The sequence below is a fragment of the Opisthocomus hoazin genome, chromosome 7 (assembly GCF_030867145.1).
Source record: "Opisthocomus hoazin isolate bOpiHoa1 chromosome 7, bOpiHoa1.hap1, whole genome shotgun sequence".
Taxonomy (NCBI): Eukaryota; Metazoa; Chordata; class Aves; order Opisthocomiformes; family Opisthocomidae; genus Opisthocomus; species Opisthocomus hoazin.
Window position 1 is genome coordinate 6,055,343 of NC_134420.1, and position 22,021 is coordinate 6,077,363.

Below are 22,021 nucleotides of genomic sequence, written 5' to 3' on the forward strand. Positions count from 1 at the left end.
AGATATCTTTGAAATCTGGCCCTCCAATCACATCAAATTTCTGTGTTTACATTATAAACTTTTCAAAATATGAAGGCCTGTAAATCAGTTCCATGCTTGTGATAAAGCCCCGCAATGGAAAAGAAGACTTCCTAAGGGCTACAAACTATCTGCTCTCCTTTAGCACAAAGGATTACACTTTTCTGCTGAACATCTTACAGTGTAATCACAGCTAGTAAATTTTGTTGACGCTTGCTACTTACGCCCACTGCCTTCTTGGTAAATTTCTTGGGTTTTGTTTTATTTATACACTGTACTAGAAACAGTGTTTGAGTTCCAGACCACCAAAAGCAGAAATACTACTGCATACCTGGTTATTGTATTAATATTTCAGGAATAAAATCGTCCTGCCGTTGTGCGGTTCCCCATTTATTCCTTTGTTTCGGCAGTACCTGTTGCTTGCAGTGAGTTACAGAACTGAAAACCCAGAAAAAAAAGATCAGTCAGCCATTGTATCGCCTTATGATCGATCAGCAGTGGCAATGCAAGGTGGGAGGGAAAAAGGTCTGTGCCTTTTGAAGGAAGCGTGGTCCTGGATTGCTTGGTCACACTGTGAAATATCCCAGTCAGACAAAGGCTGCTTAAACTCTGACTCCGCAAGAAACCTCATCCTCAACCAGGTATTCAGCGTGACCTGGATAGGCTGGAGAACTGGGCAGAGAGGAACCTGATGAGGTTCAACAAGGGCAAGTGCAGGGTCCTGCACCTGGGGAGGAACAACCTCATGCACCAGTACAGGCTTGGGGTGGACCTGCTGGAGAGCAGCTCTGCGGAGAGGGACCTGGGTGTCCTGGTGGATGACAGGTTAACTATGAGCCAGCAGTGTGCCCTGGCTGCCAAGAAGGCCAATGGGATCCTGGGGTGCATCAAGAAGAGTGTGGCCAGCAGGACGAGGGAGGTTCTCCTTCCCCTCTACACTACCCTGGTGAGGCCTCATCTGGAGTACTGTGTCCAGTTCTGGGCTCCCCAGTTCAAGAAGGATGAAGAGCTACTGGAGAGAGTCCAGCGGAGGGCTACAAGGATGGTGAGGGGACTGGAACATCTCCACTACGAGGAGAGGTTGAGGGAACTGGGCTTGTTCAGCCTGAAGAAGAGAAGGCTGCGAGGGGACCTTATAAATGCCTACAAATATCTGAAGGGTGGGTGTCAGGAGGATGGGGCCAAGCTCTTTTCAGTGGTGCCCAGTGACAGGACAAGGGGTAATGGGCACAAACTGAGGCACAGGAAGTTCCGTCTGAACATGAGGAGGAACTTCTTCTCTCTGAGGGTGACGGAGCACTGGAACAGGCTGCCCAGGGAGGTTGTGGAGTCTCCTTCTCTGGAGATATTCAAGACCCGCCTGGACAAGGTCCTGTGCAACCTGCTGTAGGTGACCCTGCTTCGGCGGGGGGGTTGGACTAGATGACCCACAGAGGTCCCTTCCAACCCCTACTATTCTGTGATTCTGTGATTCTGTGATTCTGTATGGCATGGACCTCCTGCGCGCCTGCCGTGGGCACGAGGCCTTCCATAGATAGCTCCTTCTGGGGGAGCAGGCCTCTGTCCCATCCCTAACACAGGCCTCTGTGGGATTTACACAAATTTGGTGCCTCAGCAAACCACGAGCCTGTCCAATTACAGAGATCTGCAAAATCATCTCTGGCATCCTTGACATGGTACTCACACCGCTTTAGGTACGGCTGGCATCGCCGCCGCACACGCTGGGTGGAGCTGAGAAGGGCGAGCGCGTAATTAGCAGGCGAAACCCAGCGACGGCCACTGCAATTCTTGCTGTTGCTGGCTCCCGTTGAATACTGGCTCTAATTGCACCTTCTGTGGGCATAAAAGCATTTATGTGAGATATATAATGTTGTGAGGAAATTAAAGGCTTAGAAAATACAGCTTTCAAACTGAACCTTGTGACCTGGTGCGTTGCCTGCAGTTACGCGCTGTTTAAAGCCGTCCTTTGGTGCGCTGTGCCCATGCTCTTTGTTCCCACCACCATGCACTGTGAGATTAAAAACTAAACTAAACATTTCAGTCTTTGGAAAGCAACCAGACACATTTTTAGGCCTTGCCCCTGACTAAAAATACACTTCTTGAAGCAGTAACGCCACACAGTACAAACAAAGGCCTGATACTGTGCATAGGCCTGAACGCGAGCCCAGCACCTCACCCACCTCCCTTCAGTCGATTAACTTCAGGATTAATAAATCCTGTCATGAAACTGCTGCTACGTTACAGTCACCCAAGCAACAAAACTGCTTATCAGTACGGTGCATAAAATGGCTACTCAGGCAGCAAAAGCTGAATAGACAAAAAGTTAATCTGAAAGAAGGCCTGAGATGGCATTAACAAACAAAAAATATGTGACATGCATGTACTGAACAAGAGCCTGCTGGTAACTACCTCTGAGGACCGAAGGAAGCGATGAGGAGACGGGGTTGTGAGCTCGGGGAGAAGCGATGGGAGCTGCGACCGGAGCGTCCCGTCCTCCCGGCACCGTCGGGCTCCGGTCCCGGGAGATGCCTCTGCTTCCGAGATCCCGAGGGAGGCTGGACTAGATCCTGGATTAGATCTGGCCATACCAGGGGACCGAGATGGCGTTTCTTTTCTGACACCTGGAATGAAAGACTGGTGACAGGGCTTGGAGCAGCCTGGTCTGGTGGACGCCTGCGGCAGGGGCGTTTGGAACGAGGTGATCCCTCAGGTCCCTTCCCACCCAAACCACTCCAGGATTCTACCATGTTTCTCCTGCCACCTTGCTATGCTGCATTCCCCCTTCCTCCGGCTTTACGCTTACTTCTGTCTCTCTCCTGACTACTACTTAAAAAGCAGTACTGCGTCCAGCTGTGGAGTCCCCAACGTAAGCAGGACACGGATGTGTCGGAGCGGGGCCAGAGGAGGGCCACGAAGATGATCAGAGGGCTGGAGTAGCTCTCCTACGAGTAGAAGCTGAGGGAGCTGGGGCTGTTCAGCCTGGAGAAGAGAAGGCTCCAGGGTGACCTTAGAGCAGCCTTCCAGTGCCTGAAGGGGCCGACAGGAAGGCTGGAGAGGGACTGTTCACAAGGGTGTGTAGTGACAGGACAAGGGGGAATGGCTGTACACTAAAAGAGGGCAGATTTAGATTAGATATTAGGAAGAAATTCTTCACCATGAGGGTGGTGACACACTGGCACAGGTTGCCCAGAGAAGCTGTGGCTGCCCCCTCCCTGGCAGTGTTCAAGGCCAGGTTGGATGGAGCTCTGGGCAACCTGGTCTGGTGGAAGATGTCCCTGCTCATGGCAGGGGGGCTGGAACCAGATGATCTTTAAGGTCCCTTCCAGCACTTACCATTGTATGATTCTATGATTATATGAAAATAATGGTCTTGCTAGCTCGGAATCTGCAATCCGGGCAGCGAACAGCACTATCCTTCATCGCCTGACACCAGCTCAAATCCACGCTGTAGGCGGGAGACGGTTTTACCCGGGACAGAGTTAAATATCTTCACCGTGGCTTGTACGGGGCTACGCTCCGAGGCCGTGAGGAAGAAGCCGGGGTGACGGAGCGGCGTTTCAGTTCAGAGGAGCGGCAGAGGCCCGGCCGCTACTTCTCCTCAGCACGCAGCGGGGAGGCGCAGAAGCCGGTGAGGGGACCGGGCGGGGGCAGCTCACCCAGGAGAACCACACGGCTCCGACCGGGCGGGGTTCCCGGACGGGGAGGGGGGGGGCGGCTCAGCGGCCGCCCCCCCCCTCCCCGTCCGGGAACCCCGCCCGGTCGGAGCCGTCCCCCTCTTTCCCCTTCCCGCCTCCGGCCCCCCCTCCGCGCCCGCCTCTGCGGGCAGTGCGCATGCATGGGGCGGCCGCCCAGCCCCTGACTCACCCCCTCGGCTCTCCCGTCCGCTGCCGGGAGGCGGGTTTGGGTTGTTTTTTTTTTTTACTTTTTTTTTTTTTTTTTTTTTTAATCCCCTCCGCCTCCCGCCGCGGGCGAGGAGGAGAGAAAAAGGCGGCCACGATGAACCGGCTGGGGAAGAAGGCGAACGAGAACCTCATCGAGATGGCTCTGTCCGCGGATGGTAGGGAGCGGCGAGGCGGGAGGGGGATCGGGGATCAGGGATCGCTGCTTTGTGCCCCGGTGGGTGCCGCGGGGCCGGGCGCGGCCGGCGCTCCCCGCCCGGTGGTGGCTCGGAGGCCGGGGAAGAGTCGCGGGGGGGAGGCAGCGGGCGCCGGCCTGGCTGGGGGGGGGGGGGGGGGCAGGTTGGGAGGGGTCCGGTTCCGCCCCGGGGCCCTGCAGGGAGGCGGCTGGGAGGTGGGCTCGGTCCCGGGCGGCTCCCGGCCCCTCCGGAGCCTGCCCTCAGCCCTTCGGCTCCCACCGACACCAGCAGGCAGCGCGCACCGCTGTGTTACCCTGAGCGTAGCTTAATTAGGGCTTTATAAACCCCGTAGTTTAATTAGGGCTTTATACGCCCCGTAGTCTGATTAGGGCTTTATAAGCCCCATATGTTGACACGGTCGTTATAAACTCCGTAGTTGGATTAGGGTTTTATAAACCCTGTAGTCTGATTTGGTCTTTATAAGCCCTGTATGTTGACTCGGTCATTATAAACCTCATAGTTTGATTAGGTCTTTACAAACCTCATAGTTTGATTAGGTCTTTACAAACCCTGTACATTGACTTGGTCATTATAAACCCCATAGTTTAATTAGGTCTCTATGGACCCCGCAGGTTGACTTGGTCTTTATGAACCCCATATAAACCTGGAAAAGATGGCTTCTACATCAGCAGCTGCTCAGAACCAATATGAGAGATAGCCCTTAATTTTCAAACCCACTTTAAATCACAGAATGGTAGGGGTTGGAAGGGACCTCTGTGGATCATCTAGTCCAACCCCCCTGCCGAAGCAGGCTCACCTACAGCAGGGCTGCACAGGACCTTGTCCAGGCGGGTCTGGAATATCTCCAGAGAAGGAGACTCCACAACCCCGCTGGGCAGCCTGTTCCAGGGCTCTGTCAAATGGAAAGCTTGCCTTTGCCTAGCAGCAAACTCCCAGCCTTTCGCTAAGCGCCGCTGGGTCTGGGCTGAGCTGAGGTTGTCCCGACGGGAAGGTTCGGAGCAGAGCCGGGTCACCTCGCTTCGGGAGGTGGGAGCAGCCCTGCTCCTGCCCCGCTCCACCCTGAGACGTGCCGGTACCCGGTCGGCCTCTGCCCCAGCTGCAGGGCAGCCGGTGGGTTTGGGTCAGGCCTTGCTTTGTCGCAGTAGCCAAGCAGCAGTTTCCAATTCATGTCAATATGCAATGTAATTACTTATAATAAATGTGGCAATATTATGATTTCGTAAAATGACGTGACGCAAACACTAAGTGTATTTATCAGTACCTCTCCTGGCCACGTGAATCAACAGTCAGAAGTAAGATAGCGCGTTGAAGTTTTCAGAAAGAGTCTAATATATTTAAAAAAAAAAAACAAGAAACACTTACCTAGAAAAATTTCTTTTAGGAAACCATGCTTTGCCATCAGTCCTAGAAGTGATCTTCAAGTGGGAAAGAACCACTAAGAGCTTCTGGGTTGCCCGCTTGTGTTGGCTGGTCTCCCTCACAGCTTGGCTACACTGTCTCTTGTAGAAAAACACATAATGCCATTTTAAACACTTTGAGCACTAGTGTAAACCCACAGCTTTTCAAAATATTTGACAGTCTTGTTTCAGAGAGGTATAACAGCAGCTCATGACTATGAAAATTACCCAAAAGAAGCTATTTCTGACAGAGCAAGCAGCGATGTCCAGCTGTGGCGGGGCAGGCATCTGCAGCCCGTGTTGGATGGGCACTGGCCCTGCCTGGGAGAGCCCTGCTCGGGAGCCGGTGTCGATGGATGTCACGGCCTCCCGGCCGGAGCCCTGCCCGTCCCGAGCAGTGGGGAGTCCTTAGGGCTGAGCTGCTCTGGCCACTGGTTGTTCTTCTGAAGTGGCTTTAGAAAATGTTTACAAAATACCTGGTGACCATTTAAGGAATGATGGAAACCAGGTTTGTAAACGTAGTTGTGCAGCATTCAGTTTTCCTGTGAGTGTCTAGTGTGTTTTGTGTAGTCATAAACATTGAATATAAGAAGATTTGAGGGGTTTCAGTGAACAGGGATGATTTAACTGTACAGTAGAACCTAACTGTCCATACAAAATCTTGCACCACTTCATTTTTTTTTTTTAATCAACCACTTTTCTAAAACAAACAAACTGAATGTGGGGTAAAGTGAGTAGACTTCACAAAATTTGTGTTAATTGGTTGTCCAAAAATTTCTCAAGGTTAAAAAAAAAATAGACATCTTCCTTAACTTACGGTTTAGAAAAGTTAACAGTATGTGTATATTGCCACTGGGACTTGTCGTAGATCTGAACATCTGCATCTGAACATCTGCTTTGTGCTTTTAAGGAAAAGATAGCCTCTTAAGGAGGCACCAAGCTGAAGATGTCTGGTGTGCACGAGCAGGGCCTGTGTGAGTCGGTAGGAACAAAGCAGAAGAAGAAACATCTGCTGCTACTTTTCCTTAAAGACGTTTTCCTGTTTAGATAGTACATGTGTGTTTAATTCTGGTTTACTCCTGCATTTCATTAAACTTGAACGCTGAGGAACAGGTTGTGGGAGTGAAAAACTACTTACCAGCAGCAGAAAGTTTAGCTTGCAGAGTCTGTGTGTAGAGACCGTGTGCCAGAACCTCTACCTTGAAGGAAGCTTGCTGGCTTCCTGTTGAATTACACCCGTGTGAGGTAATAACTTCTATTTTTGTGTGCGTGATTTTGCTTTCTGTTGGAAGATGTGTGGCAATGACCTCAAATACTACAAACTGAGAAAAGTGAACTTGCAAAATGGGAAAATATGTAAATATCGGAGGAAGAAGACCACGGTATGTTGTTAGAAATATTTCTTTATGTCTGCACTGCCTTTCAGCATGTTTCTTCCAGCAAGAAATGTTAATGCTACAGTAGCCGTGTGGTGAGATATATCCCCAAGACGGTAGATCTTCTGGAAAGCTGTGATTGGCTCCATGCCATGGTTTGAAATACGCTGCCTTTACGCGCACGGTTCCTTTTTCAAAACGTCAGGAGTCTGGTTTGAACTCAAAATGCCCTGAGTCTGATCTAAATTCAAACGCTTACTTAGGCTCCCTTACTTAGGTTCGCTCGTGTTCCCTCTGAGAAAGGCAGCAAAACATCGGGAAAAGCCGATGGCGTGCCTTGCAAACACTGCTTGTGCCGCTGTGTTGGCTTCTCATAATGCCTCAGCATTCAGGACCGAATACTGCTGTCGTTTAATAGACTGATACTCCACTTATTTAATCAGAATTATTATGGTTCGTACTAGTGACATAAAATACAGGTGTCTGTTCAAAACTATATCTGTCTTTAATTACTGGAGAAACGTATGCAGTAATTTGTGATCTATTTGTGGAAACGCTGAATGGGATATCATGTTCTGACAGGGCTGAAGCAGAGGGTTTGTTAACATGAGAGCTTTTCCTAAAGATTATTCCTAGGTAATGAAATAAAAGCTCCGAGAAATTTAGGCATAGTTCAGAATATAAAAGGCAGGGGAAGAAACTACTCCGTTAGACCAACCACTGTGTATTTCCCGAGTGGAATTTCTTTACTGGCTGCGATGCGTCACTGCGGGCGCACAGCGTAAATACAGGTTGGTTATCGGAAGGTAAACCTCCTTCTAACGGAAGACTCCAGTTTGTAGTAGGAAAGCCTGCTTTTGGGAACTGATCCCAACGACTTGCATAATACCGCCTTGCATATATTTTTTTTTTTATATATACATGCTGCGGTGCTTTTAATGAGAAAATAAACGTCAAGCTCATTCCACCACAGCTGTTAAATACGGATTTTATCCAGAGACTGTGTCAGTTAAGAAAAACAAAAAAAATAAAATTGGCTTTGGACTCGTGACTGAGGCTTGTAACACTTCTTTTTTAGGTGAGGACCCAGAATTTGAGGTTGAAATCACTTTTGTATGCTCCCTCTACAGCCCGGTGAGTGGCAAAGCGGAGCAGCTCCAAAGGAGGGATTAAGTCTCTCGCATGCCTTCCTAACCCAGTAGCAATTATGTGGGAAGTGTAGGCCAGGCTCTGGGAGAGCTGGGCAGTACAGCTGGAGTCCCTCCGGTCCAGAGCTGGGCGGCTGTCCCGCCCGTCGCAGGTGAATGCTCTTTAGCCTCTGTTTGAAGAAGGGATCCGCAACCTCACCTTTTTGCTCAGAAAATGAAAGAAAACACTCTGCAGGCATTTCTCCCTCGTGCCAGTTCCCGGAGGAAGGGCTTGCTTCCAGCTGTGGGCAGAGGTTCTGGGCTGTGAATGCCAAATAAACCCTGAGGAAGGCTTTGGATCTGAGTAAAATTCAAAATTTTGAAAGTATACCTGCAGCTGGAAACCTTCTGGTCTTTGCTGCTGGTCGGTGACATTGTGCCATAAGCGTGGTGTCACACCTGGGAAGTTTTTGTAGGTAATTCTTCTCAACTTACAAACAAAATTCAAAGCTACTTTGCTTTTCAAGCTTCTACCTAACAGGTGAATTAACAACACGGACTGAAAGCTGTTGAAATGCAAGGTTTTGCACTTTGGAAGAATCTCTACGGAAATGAGATAACTGTATCATAAAATAAAAGGGCACTTTAACATCTATCTACACCTGATTAGTAATCGCTATGATGCGAGGTAAAGCTAGGGTAAGATATAAAGGCACTCCTGTAAATAGGCTTTTAAAATAATGCTGAGAGTGGTTGGAAAATATTTTGTAAAAAAAAAAAACCAAACAAAAACCTCCAGAAAACTAAACACCATTGTCTTCATATTTAGTATCTGTAAACTAATGAATGAGCTGTATATACACATGGAGGAGTACAGTCATCTACTATAAACATGTAATTAGGAAGGTATAGGTGATGTAAAAATGTGGGGAGAGTTGCTGTGTCAGGTGTTAAGTGGCAAGGTAATAATGCAGTGAACTCTCCCACTGGTTTTTTTATTGTTATCTGGGGGTTGAACTGAAGAGCAGGGTAGCTGCCAGGTTGTGCTTCATTATCTAGCAGTAATGTCATTACATTTGGCAGTAGCTTTTTGTGTGCGCATGTGTGTAAATGCACAAAGAGGAAGAAAGATCCTTGTATCGTATTACTAGGGATAGTTCATAGTTGTGGAAGGATTTTGAGGTGTCGGCTAGCTGCAGAAAGCCGAATAATGTGTCAGGAATTATTTATAGATTACACATTGTAGGGGGGAGGAGTTGATTCTAGGCTGGGACTTGGTTACTTGGATTTATACTGTAGAGATGTGTGTTTTTCTTTGAAGGGCCTCCTGCAAGAACCTACAGCTGCTGAAGCGATGGTGTTCGTTGCTTTGGTGTGATGCATGCCAAGAAAAGGCGTGCTGGCTGGGGAGCTGGCTGCTGCTGATAAAAAGATGCAGAGTAAGGCAGGATGCCTGAACCAGTGCTGGAAACTTCATGTCTTGTGCAACTGTGCTGACGTGTTGTAAGCACTAATTACCTCTCTTAATGTAATATAATACAATTCTTAACTCGCCTATCTGGGTAGAGCAAGGGATGTAACATGAATATCTCTCTAAGTGGAGTTATCCAGAACAGTTGAGAGAATACCTTAATTCCCCACCTGCACTACTCATGTCGCAGTAATCCAGTAAAGGCTTCTGAATCTATTTCTCTGTGTTCAGAATACATCCAAGTGTAAGCTGGGATCACTCTCTTCACACCGCATCAAGGCAGAACTAGCACGTACACTCACGCGTTGTAGGCCTGCCATCAGTCTCTCTCTGTAGCCCCGGTGTTCATCACTGGTTTCTGCTGGTGTAGGATTTTTGCTTTAGTTGTGACTGGTGCCCAAGAATCAGGAGCGAAATTGTCTTAGGTCCTGTTTGCACAGTTGTAATCTGGAATTCTCAGTAGATCCTATAGATTAAAAGGTTATGAGATTTACTACTTTTTTTTTTTTTTTTTTTTTTTGCATTTGTAGTTTGGTAGTCTGTTACAGATCTGACCGTTAAGAATAAATTAAGAATAGACCAACATTTGATGTTACTTCTGTTAAAAGACTTCATTCTAGGCTACTGTTTCAAACCGGACTTTTTTCCGGTGCATATGGATCACTTATTTTACACATAACAAAATACTATATGCACCGCAGTATTTCATCTAGTTGATTTTTCTGGGTCTTTTGGTACAGGTCAGAGCAGTTCTGTTCTCTGTGAGAACCAGTAGAGGTAGTGAAGTCCCAAATGCTCATTTTCAGGAAGGGGGAATATCTTTGGGTGAAGTGCAGTCTGATAACTGGAAATTCCAAGTGATCCCCTTGTTTTCCTTAGCGGGCTCCCAAAGGTAAATGTGAAATCTGAGGCCTTTGGCAAGAGAGCAGAACCCCAGCAAGCCATGTGGGCTGGGCTCACGATGCCTTTAATTTTCTGCACTAGCCCTAAATTAGAAAGGGCCCTGTGGTTTGTTGTTCAAAGGGGTTTTCTTAAATATCAGGTAGGAAATCAGAGAGCCTATGGTTACACAATTTATAGTGTGCCAGAAATATACCATGCTAACGAGTAATGACTAGCAGACATGGTTTTGAGGCTGTTGGCAAGTTGGGTGCCTTCGTGTACTTCAGTCCTGTTAATCAAGTGGTGCTTGCATAAAAAACTCTTAAGGGACAGGAGCCATGGTCCGTTGCCCTGCCCATTTTCTTGATTGATAGGAACCATTCCTCTCTGGGGTCATAACATGACTTCCAGAGTTATTCCATCCTCTTTAAAGTAATTTGGATGGGGAATGTTAAGTCTTGCGAACTCATACTTCGGGGGGGGGGGGGGAGGGAAAGATGGGGTTTGTTTGTAAGAAATCTTTCTAGTCTGGTATATTTTTGTGTTGTTTAATGAGATAAAATGAAATACTTGGTGAATATACTAGCAAAATTCCCAATGACACACTTCATTGGAAGCAGAACCAAAATAGTGTTGAACTAGGTAGAGCATGAGGACCTGAAGGAACAAAAAATTGCAGATGAAATTGGCCATCTGAAATTAAACATCTGGGTAGCATGAAACTGAGGAATACTGCCAGAGGACAGCGAATTCGGGGTGTAGTTTTTATATACTACATTTTAGTTTCTTAGTAAAAGTACAAGTTGCATGTGTTCCTAGTTTATGCTAAACCTCTTTCCCACCACGTTTTCACTGTTTCCCTGTTGTTAGTTCTCTATTCGTATATCGTTTTTCTCTTACAGTGCCTACAGGAAGTCTCATACAAGGATGGGAGAGTGATGTGTGTCTGTAGAATGAATAGTACGTTGGGCCCTCTGCTGCTTTTGAGAACTTGTGTATTGCAAATGCCAAAAGAAATTGGAGGCTGTGTTGCTGCAGGTTTACGTCAGCGATTGCAATGGAAGTTGGAGAAGTGCGTTAATGAATGATGCTGTAAGATTTGAGGTGTATCTCTGGGAACACTAGGAAAGCAAGTCTGTACCTGACAATCTTTGATGTGCTCGTAATTCCCTCGGGCTGTGATGGAAAGCAATACCGCCATTCCCCTTTCCCCATCTTTTTTTGAGGGAGATCTGAGAGCACCTGGTGCTTTGACGTATGTGCAAGGCCATTGCCCGAGCTGTTTGTCTGCCGCTGCCATCAGATAGCGCTGATGAGATCTGGCCCTGCCCGTATAAATAGCCTGGGTGGAAACAAGCACAGTTGTAGTGCTTCATGAGTTGTCGGGATTTCTACAGTCTGGTGTTTTACCCCCCTGCTCTTCTGAGGTTGATTTGCCATCCTATTCTCCCTTCCTTACATGCATCTAAATGCTACCCAATTTAAAAATACCTGACTTTATCCAGCTATCAGTGGTCTGTCTTTTTTTTAATTGGATTTGAACCTGTTATCAGTATTCAGTATTTCGTGTGTCATTCTGCAAAGTGATACGTGAAAGGTGTAAGCGCTAACTTCAGTGCTCACAGCGTGCTTGAAGTCTTGTCTGTGCTGGTACATACAATATGGTAATGGTTGTTGCCTTAACTGCATTATAATGCCATTCAAGTTCTGTGTTACAACACTGTGCTTGTGGTTTTTTGCCAAGAACAGATTTACACAACCTTTTTTTTTTTTTCTTCTTTTTTTAACCCAGTGCCTTTTAATGAAAAGGGGAGGTTTTGTGGTTCTTTAAGAGGAAGGCAGCTGAGGGTAGACCTCAGTTCTGACTTAAAATACTGTCCTGCTATATTAGAGATTGGAACTGAGGACTTCAAGTGTTTTCAAAAATGCTAAATGTGTTTTGCTTATTGTTACGAACAAATGTCTCTTCTGTATATTCATGCCTGTGTAAAATACTGTTGTTTTTTCTTGTATGTCCTATGTGTTGATAAATACCTGTTCTCTGGAATACCTGTTTAATAATAAAACACGTGCTGAATATGAGTATGTCCATGAAGTAGACTATACTTAAATGCAGTTGAGTCTCCTTCTCTGGAGATACTCCAGACCCGTCTGGACAAGGTCCTGTGCAGCCTGCTGTAGGTGACCCTGCTTCGACAGGGGGGTTGGACTAGATGACCCACAGAGGTCCCTTCCAACCCCTACCATGCTGTGATTCTGTGCAATCTTTTTTCTTTTTTTGTAAGGGAATCATAAAGTTCTTTTAAAATTTTCCCAATAAATTGTCTTGGATTTACTGAGAATTTAAGGTTTTTATTGTTGAGGAATAGTTTTAAATTTTTAGGAGCAGCTCTCAGTGTGCATAAACCAACCACGTCAAGCATAATCTTGAGGTGGAATCTTTGATTCATCAGTGCAGTTATTACTCTTCAGATGATGTCAGGTGAAGTAATAACACTGACTTGACTTGTTCAGGAGCCAACATACTCAGTGGGTCCTCAGTTCCCCTAGGCAACGCAGACATCCAGCTCTGGGAGGGTATCATCAATATACACATAAATTTAGTTAATAAGTCATTTTAAGGCTGTGTTTTTCTTAGATATGGAAGTGCTTACAAGAGTCATTATGAAGCTTGCTTGGAATGAATGACCTTATTCTGGCGAGGTCTTTGTTCAGTATGCAGTTTGGTTGGTGACTCAGTGCTGAATCAGAGTCTTTGTCAAAGACGGAGATCGGTCAGAGGAGAGTCCACTACAGCAGGAATCCCATGGTGAGCTTTTGGGAGCAAAGGACACGGTACCATAAATAGCGCATTGAGTGAGTGATAATCACATTTTAAGTTTAATTCCTTTTGCTGTGAGGCAGGCCAGGTTACTGAATAATGGCAGGGCTTTATTAAGATGGTAACTTCAGGATGTCTAGGAATAAAATTTTCTTTTGTTGCTTGGTAGGGATGAATATTACGAAGTTTCCTTGTAGTGCAAAGTAGCTACCTCGTAACAACTGCAATGTAAGTTCGGGGTTTTGTGGTGGGGTTTTTTTCATTTTACCTGGACCATCGAAATTTTGTTCTAGGGATATATATGTGTATAAACTGATACGCCAAAGGTGTCAGACATGTGCAGAACAGTATGACAGGTTGGGTTTAGCTGCTTGGTTCTGTTGACTGAGAGGGATGCTGTTTGTGTGTCTAAGAAAATTGTGGCAATAAACGGAAACAGTATTTTGGAAACAATACTGAAAGTAAGAACTGTCTTACTGCTGCTAAACAATAAACAGTTTGTCAACACCTGCCTGAGAAACCTGGCTCTGTCTTTGGAATAGCTCTGCAAAAGGTCTTAGGTGTGCAAGTGCAGGTGGTTTTCTGGTTTAGTAGTGGAATGGAAAATTTTGATCCCTAAAACTTTCTATTCAGCTGCCACTTGGCTTTAGAAGCACCTAAGAAGTGACAGAAGTTGAAAGAAAGGAAAAAGTAAATGCCTTCTCTTGCTTTCTTTCCTGAAGCAGAGCTGCTCTGAGCTGTGCCAGGCTGCAGCATCTCCATGCCCAGCTCTGCCTGGAGTGCAGCATCACCAGCCAAGCTTTTTTCTTCCCATCTGCAAGCAGACCCTAGCTACCTGAGGATGCTAAAGTGACACGGATCATCATCTTCCAGGGAAATTGCTGGTTCAGTACTGCTAAAGGTGCTAGAGCATCCCTGGCTGTGCCTGTCCTAGTACCTAAAAAAGCCAGGGAGTTTTCATGGGCCTTAGGGGACAAGTAGCACAGTCCAGCCACGTCCGTGTGGTTAAACTCACTTCTTCCCCAGGCAGGGCAGGCTCCTCCATACAGTTTTGGAGACCAGGACTTGGCCTGCGGTGTCCTCCAGGGTGTGTTTCTGCTCTGTCTGGGAGAGCGCCAGAAGCCAAAACCCGTTCCATGAAGTGCACTGGTAATTAAGCTCAGCAAGCAGTCCTGTGGTTGCGCCCATGTCCCGGAGCTTTCATTTTCCTGGTCGAGGCACAGCGGTTGTGACCAGCGCGTGGCCTGCGATGGGCTGCACTTCTCCCAGAGAACCTGCAGCTCATTTTTGCTGCGGAGGGACACTTCATTAGTCCTGTGGCATCATTGAGCCGTGCTGCCTACCTTGCACCAGCTATCAGAAAACGGGGCTATGGGAGACCTTCATTTACAGCAGCATCATGGCCTTTTGGTGACAGCACTGAATACATTTACTTGTCTTCTATGAGATTTTAAAAATTAAATTAAGCAGCGCTTGTCAAAATGAACAGAATTTATTTTGCACTGCTTGTGTACTTGCAGGTGGCTTCAGTTTTTAATTTCATAAAATCTGTATTACTGCTGTACTCGTAGAGAGAATTGGTAGGTAGGTCGTGTGTGTGGTCTCCAATCCATTTATCTGATTTTGAATACGTGATGGCCAGTCATACTTGAATAGCTTGCGTGCCAGTTCTGTAAACTGCAGATACAGTGGCATCTTGGAAAAACTGTGAGCATGTTGGTGTCTAGACCACAAAGAGGTTTTGCCTTTCTTCATGGAATGAATAGGAAGGTTTTGAAAGACAACTTTTTGATTCCTGAAATATTAATCATATTAAAGCATTTCTTTTAACCAGTCAGTCCAGATGTGGTATTATATTCCTTTTCTCTCTTCCTAAATCGTTAGTTTTGCCATGTAGGAAAAAGTGATTCGGGCACTGTGAGCAAAGTTCAGCTGTTGTAGGACAACTAATCATTTCGTTACACAAGAAGCCATCTTTCAGGCTAGTTGCAGAAATCATAAGATTGCACTAATAAAATTGCCTTTTCTTGTGGGGTAAACTACTTACATTTTAAGAAGTGAAATCAGTCTTGATTGTATTCTCCAGTCTTCAGTTCTGAATGTTGATTTCGGCAAGCTGTTTTGGATTACTGTTGAGCTGATCATCCAGGTCTGAAATTGAAATAGAAACGGTCTGTAATTCTTAGGGCTGGCACACTGAAAGTTTATGAGTAGGTTGCCCTGCGGTAGGGTGTAGTTTGGGGCAGCATATGTTAATACTGCAAAATTATAGGCCACGTGAAGCTCACTTGTATCCAATAATGTGCAAACTCCTAAGACACATGGGTTTAAGGAGTTACAAATAGCTGTGTGCAGAACTTTACGGCTGCTGGAGATGACAGTTACATTGGGAAAGAGGCGTTTCTTTCCAATGGGATATGTGCGTGCCCATGAACAGCCAATGATTTGAATAAATGTTAAAATTATATACGTTTAGAACAATTTTAGTGGGTTCTGATAGTCAGTGTGGTTGTGGGACTAATTTTGAACAAAAAATTTGCAAGGAGTGACTGCAATTCGTACAAATGAGTTTTGTATTGAGGGGCCACTTACGTTTAGTAGGTGTCCTCAGTCGTCCTTGGTGTGCAGGCGTTTCTAGATCTCTTCTCAACACTGCACGCTCTACTGTAGGTACAACAAGGCTGTTCGCTTAAATATAATGGTTTTATCAGAATATTATTGTTTTGCTCCATCTTTAGATGGGAAGTTGTGACTTCTTGAAGAATTTTAAATGCGTTTTCTTGGCTAGCAGAAACTATTGGATTCCCCCCTGCTGCTGATACAGGGCAGTGGCATTCTTGTTTGCGTTGCCAAGTAAGGTGCCTGCACAAAAAGGTGAATGTTGGTGTTTCAAGAGGAACCTGCTCCGTGCTTTCTGTCTGGGGCCAGAGTCTCGTTTCCAGGGCTTTCTCTTCTGTTTGGATATAGTGGCTGTATCGTGAAGGATAGAGGAGAATTGTTAAATGGGTTCATGTTAAAAGTGGGGTTTACTTCTGGTTCTTACTGAAGTGTTTTTTCCTTTTGAAGATGACATTGTGATTCTCACCAAGTTCAAGCCATCGTGGTCAGAAGGTACCGTACTAACCCATGTTACCCCTTCCTCCCCTTATGTGTCCCCTTTGTCCTTTTTTTTTTTTTCTTGTCTGCTGAGAGCCTCTTGGAAATCAGACTTCAGTTTATGTGAGTCATTGATACGACATATGAGCCAAGCTTTCTGCAATGTGCTTGACAAGTCAATTTTGAGCTATCTGTGGGTAGCTCTCTTGGTTAAGAACTAATTTGGCATCTCTGTTCTGGTGCTTGTTGCAGTTCTGGGTTGTGGCTCCTTTATAGGTTCCTACATGACTTGGACATGCGTTTCTTATACTGCTTAGGAGCCTGTTCATGTGGTTTTCAAGGAGTCCATGTATGTATGTTGAAGTATGTTGTCCTTCTCAGTTAATATTTTTCATTTTCTTTTTGCCTTCTTGTGTGCTGCACTAGGGTTATTCAGTTTTATTCCCCTGGACCAGAGATGCCAGGAGGATTTCCTTTCACAAATTGCATAAGTAATCAGCTATGGTACTGGGCAAGCATTTAAAATATAGAGCTCTGAATCATGCTTGTTCCTGAGGCTGAACTTTCACAAGTACAGAAAAGGAAATCCAGAAAAAACAAACGCCGAGGCTGCTGTTGTAGGCCATCGAATCAGTTCAAGTCTTCCCGGCAGCATAGGCAAATAGAGTGGTACTGCTCTAGGGCCGAGGTGCCAGGCTGCTCCTCCTGTGGAGGGCTGCGTGGCTGAACGTTTGGGCTTGCTGCTCCTGGGCTCACTGCCTCCGGCCAGAGCTGCAGCAGCCACCAGCTTCCCAGGGCTGCAGGCAGAGCATGGTGGTGAGGATCTCTTCCTTCGCTGGGCACCGGTCTGCTGTCCAGGGCAGCTCCAAGTTTGCATGGGCTCAGAGCCAGCCCTGCATCAAGGTAGACCTCCTTCTCAGAGCCAGCCCTGCGCCGAGGTAGACCCAGGTAGACCTTTGCTCAGAGCCAGCCCCGCACCAAGGTAGACCCAGGTAGACCTTCTGATCAGAGCCAGCCCCACACCGAGATAGACCCTGTGTTTAGGAGTGCTCTTGCAGAAGCGGTTTGTCAAGTAAGTTAACCTGAATATTTCAGTAGTTCTTTGAGTCAAGACTTCTGTGTTCTTGTTATAATATTCTCCCATTATGTGTCATTTGTTTCTCATACATGTTGAACGCTTATGCTGTGTTGGGAGGTGAAGTCAATTCAGTTCTGTGCTGAAGCTGTTGCTTGTAAACCTTTCCTGTGTTTGGTGGTCTGTCTTACAGCATAGTCCCTGTAGCATTTATGATGTATTTGGGTAGGCAGGAAGATCCCAGATTATTTACTTCCACACTAAATTTTCAGAGGTGACTTGACACTGGCCTCCCAACTTGTATCAGCTTATGCAAACATCATTGTACAGGTGCACAAATAAAAACTTAAGTGTTCAAATTATGTCAACTAATACAGATTTTGCAGGCATAGTTTGCTTTGGCAAAATAGCGTGCAGCAACTTTTGAATGTCTTAGCATTCAGAATCTTTATTATATGTGATATACAGTTATGTTCTATTGGCCAGTTTCTAATCACATCATATGTATGGGTTCTAAATTACCGAGACCATTTTCTCTAAGTGAACTTAGACACAACTGGAGAGCGTTTTGTTTCCTCTATTTTTTTTCTTTTGTCTAAGTAGCTTATTATAGATTTTAGAAAACAACAGTTTATGTCCTGTGTGGATGCATTTTTGATGTCAAATATTTGCAGGCTACCAAAAAAAAAAAAAAAGAGAGGAGGTTGGTTTTGTTGGTAGGACTAATCTAGCCCTAGTTGTCTGACAGTGGTCCAGTCTAAGCTGTGCTGGTCAGTCTGTCCAGTCTAAGCTATGCCCAGCAGTACTTGCTTGCTGTTTGATGGAGAAAGGAGCATAATGAATCCTTTTTTTTGAAGAAAGAGGCAACTTTAGTAGATGCCTGCTCTAGATTGTGACGAGCTGTTTTCAAAACTGCTTATGCTTTTCCATGGCTGGTGGAATTATTTAGACGCCTGATTTAGGAGCCTGATCTGTCTGCCTGATCAGCAGCGAGATGGTTGTTTACAGAAACTTCTTGGAGCAGGAGCCTGCCTTATGGGCTCTGATTTGGCTTCCCGAGGGAACTGTTGACAAAGTAGGTTCAGAGCCACAAACCCAGCAAACGTCACAGTATGCTTTAGGGATGTGAAGATATTCAATGTGATTTTTCCCTATAATGTTAACATTTAAGTAACAGCGTCCTTGGTGGACTGACTATATTTGCTGGAATGTGATGTCGGAGTTCAATGCTGTTGTTAAAATGAAGGTGGGGTTGGTTTTTTTGTTTGCTTGGTTTGGTTTGTTTTCTTTTTTTTAACAAGAAGCAGCTTGGTAATTGAAGTTGATATTACTGTTCTTGATTCTGTCATCATATCTCCATTACGTGGGCATCTGCAGTCTTGAGGTTATGCACCATTAATCCCTTAGCAACAACAACAAAAATAATTCAATTTCTAGCAAGCAACCCCAGAGAAAAATGAACTTTCATAACTGAAGCAGCAAAGCTCCAGATGTGAGACTCTCATAGACAGTCACCTATCAGACATTTGAGGAAAGAAAAAATTTTCTCTCATCAAATATGTCATGCTGACAGATTTTTGTTTGTCACATTTAAAAATGTTTCTGTGACTGCAAGTTTACAACCAGGTAGTACAGACTGAGTATATTGTGTCTCAGTGTTTTTTCAGTTCAAAGAACTGTTCTTGACGATTCTATGTAGCTGAGTATTATTTTCCAGCCTTTGCTTTTGCTTGTTTGTAGTTCCATGCCTTCGAGGTTCGCTTCATTGTCAGATACAATCATATTTTAAAATAAGCAATGTATTTATGTGAATCTTTCTTTCAATGTTCCTTAGGGGAAGACTGCAATGGACCTTTATGTGAAACTATTTCAAGTGCAGAATCAGAAGTCCCAAGCAGCTCTGAGGTAAGGTCCAGTACAGATGGTGTTAACTTACTGCTGGTAGGAAGAAAGAGGAACGGTTGCTGTGAAAGAGAGAATTAGTTTTAAAAATATTTCTTTTACGTTGTCTTACACCACCTTTTTTATCCGTGTAAATATTTTCTTCCTCTAGTGTTCTGAAGGAGAAAAGCCATGAAAGTGACACAGATACTCATTGAGTCTTAGAAGAGACTTACAAGTGTTAGCGCTACAACGCAGTAGTAGTGAAAAACACAATGGACTTAACACTGTTTCCAGCGTCAGTCTTGAAAGGAGAATCACATGATCATTTATTGTTTTGGTAATTGGAAAAATGTAATGTTTCTGCACAAATCCAACACTTTGTTTTATGCTGCATAGTATCTTGCTGGCTCAATAGGGAAATCAAGGCACTCCTGCGTTCCTCTGCTCTACAACCTTTTGACAGTGCAGAAAGATTTGTGAGAAAGCCAATGAAGTTCTGAGTTAGAAGAATGCCTCTTCCCTGCAGCATGTGCAATCCAAATAGCATCATCAGCTATTAATTTTTTCACAGTACCTCACTGCTTAATATGTAGGGTTCACAACAGCTTAAATAGATGATGTGTAGTTACTCTTTAGTTAAGAAACAGATTTTAAAAGAATATTGAAAATATGTGTTCTTGTAATTGGTATTTAATTTTAATTTCTATTGTCTGATTTCCCACTTAGGGTTATTACATGCTTAGAGGAAGATAGGGAGTTTTAGATAAGAAAAGAAATAGTTGCTCTGTCGAAGTAGAGTCTCATACTGGCCATGAGCACTCATCAGAAGTGACGTCTATTGAATTGAGCATTGGGAAACTGTAGCTGTGCTGCTGAACTTCTTCAGAGTGAAACATGTCTTCGCCTACCTCTAAGAGGCAAATTCGGAGATGGTCATGTGAAGGCAGAACTCAGAAGTGCTTCCTAGATTACACAGATTTTTATGTTGCTAGCCCATGCAACTATATCATCTAGATGTTTTCATAAATCTGCCAGTTTCATCTTAAAAACTGGGGGTATGTTCACCCTGCTACTTTCTCAGTCTGTTGTAGGAGTTGTAGTAAACGTTTTCTCCAGGAAAATTTTAAGTGAACAGCCATATTGAATACTTCACTGAAGCCTGGGCAGATATGATCCCAAATCATAGCGTATGAATCGTTGCACCATGATAAGCGTCAGACTCTGAAGCTGATTTTGCGTTCTTTTTGAGTGTCTCCAAGTAGATGGAGATGGCCAATTTCACCAAAGCCTGGAAGAATTCACTTCATGACTTAGGACGCAGGAAGAGGCGGGAAACATGGGAGAAAGGGTGCAATGCACATATATGTGTAGAGACATGGGATTTGAACCTTGTTTGAAGGGTGAAAGATTCATAAAGGGGTAGAAGAGGAGGCTTTGATCTTCAGCACTTTCTTGTCTGGGAGGTTGTCTCCTTATGAAGAATGTATCTGGTTACCCCCTCAAAAATCTCTCCTTAGTAACTTCATGCTGCCTTTTCTCTTGTTTTCTACTTATGCTTGTTCCTTACATAATTATTTTTCTTCATAATTTGTTCTGAAATATCACGAAGTATTGTCATATTAGCAATATTAGTCAGTAGTTGACGACTCGGGTTTTGTGTTTCGCGATTTTCCTCTCCCTCTAAGCAGAGGTGTCTTACTGGGCTTTCGATACTTTGTTTCTCCAGATCAACTGGTTATCTGATGCTTGCTTACATTTAGGTTATTACTTTTCTGTGCTTTGCGTTATCCTACCCCATTTTCCCTAATACAGTCTTATTTATCTGATTTTTGCTTTCTATGCATTAGCCAGACATAAAGTTACAGTTACTCTTAATCTTCTTGCCTGGTTTCACACTCTTATCAGCCGTGACAGGCGTAGTTCTTGACGATTAATGTCCTAGATATTCAGGTTAAGTCTATCCTGAAAGTTTTTCCATGAATTCATTCCAACGGTGAGATAGCCCTGATTTTTTTTTTTTTTTTCATAAAATGCTAGTTCTTTATCTTCACGTGTTGTCACAACTTCCGTTTTCTTCTCTGTAAACTGGAAGAATTTCTTTTGCCTCGGTTCTTTGCTAGGCTGCCTTTTGTCATCCCTGATGTGTTCCCATAGGAATTGAGCAGGGTCGTCTGTCCCAGCATGAAAGACAAGCCATGGTTTCTCCCCTTTTCACCAGGACCCTTCTGAGCCCAGGCCAACGTCCTTTGTTCTTGTTTTGACACATAGCGCATTTCTCTCTCTTATGATTTTACTTCAGTGATAAGTTGGTAATTTTCTTGTTACTCAATCACGTACTTAACTTTGTTCTTGCAGTTGGAAAATACGAACACTTGGAAGTCTTAAAACAATTTAAGTCAAGTATTTTTAAACAGAAATGGAATTCTTTCATTAAAAGACCATTGGGAAAAGAGGTAATGAATTTACATTCAGGTCACAACTTCATTATGCTGAGGCTGTCTTTTGTTTTGGAAGAGGAGCAGTGTAACATATAATAACAATATGCTTCTGCTCAGCAATAGGGAGAAAAACCTAAGGCCTTATTGTTGAGGAGGGAACAAAAGAAATCTAGATTCAAATATGGAAAGCAGAAAACATTACCTATCCATTATACAGTGGTATTTTTTTTAATTTTGTAATCTGTAAAGGAATATGTAATTTAGAATGATGCAAGGAAAACAAAAACGAAGGTGAGAAACAGTCTATGATGAAGCCTGCCAACATACATACAAAAGTCAG

General features: G+C 44.7%; 1 protein-coding gene and 1 long non-coding RNA gene across 6 annotated transcripts in view; one reads left to right on the plus strand and one right to left on the minus strand.

The window, feature by feature from the left end:
- Positions 1-1,841, minus strand: part of LOC142362101 (uncharacterized) — a 172,908-nt gene extending 171,067 nt beyond the window's left edge. Inside the window, exons 1-2 of the long non-coding RNA XR_012764674.1 lie at positions 1,705-1,841; positions 350-456 (exon numbers count right to left, since the gene is read on the minus strand). This is a non-coding gene — a long non-coding RNA (uncharacterized LOC142362101). The remainder of the gene's footprint in view (positions 1-349; positions 457-1,704) is intronic.
- A 2,027-nt stretch (positions 1,842-3,868) lies between these two features.
- ANO5 (anoctamin 5) overlaps positions 3,869-22,021 on the plus strand; it is a 60,176-nt gene continuing 42,023 nt past the window's right edge. For 3 of the 5 annotated variants that reach the window (XM_075426967.1, XM_075426968.1, XM_075426970.1), the window contains exons 1-3: positions 3,869-4,075; positions 16,255-16,299; positions 19,194-19,264. In XM_075426967.1, coding sequence (XP_075283082.1) covers positions 4,015-4,075; positions 16,255-16,299; positions 19,194-19,264 — 177 coding nt within the window. In that variant the 5' untranslated portion in view covers positions 3,869-4,014. The remainder of the gene's footprint in view (positions 4,076-16,254; positions 16,300-19,193; positions 19,265-22,021) is intronic. The other 2 variants (XM_075426969.1, XM_075426971.1) reach the window with 1 other exon arrangement.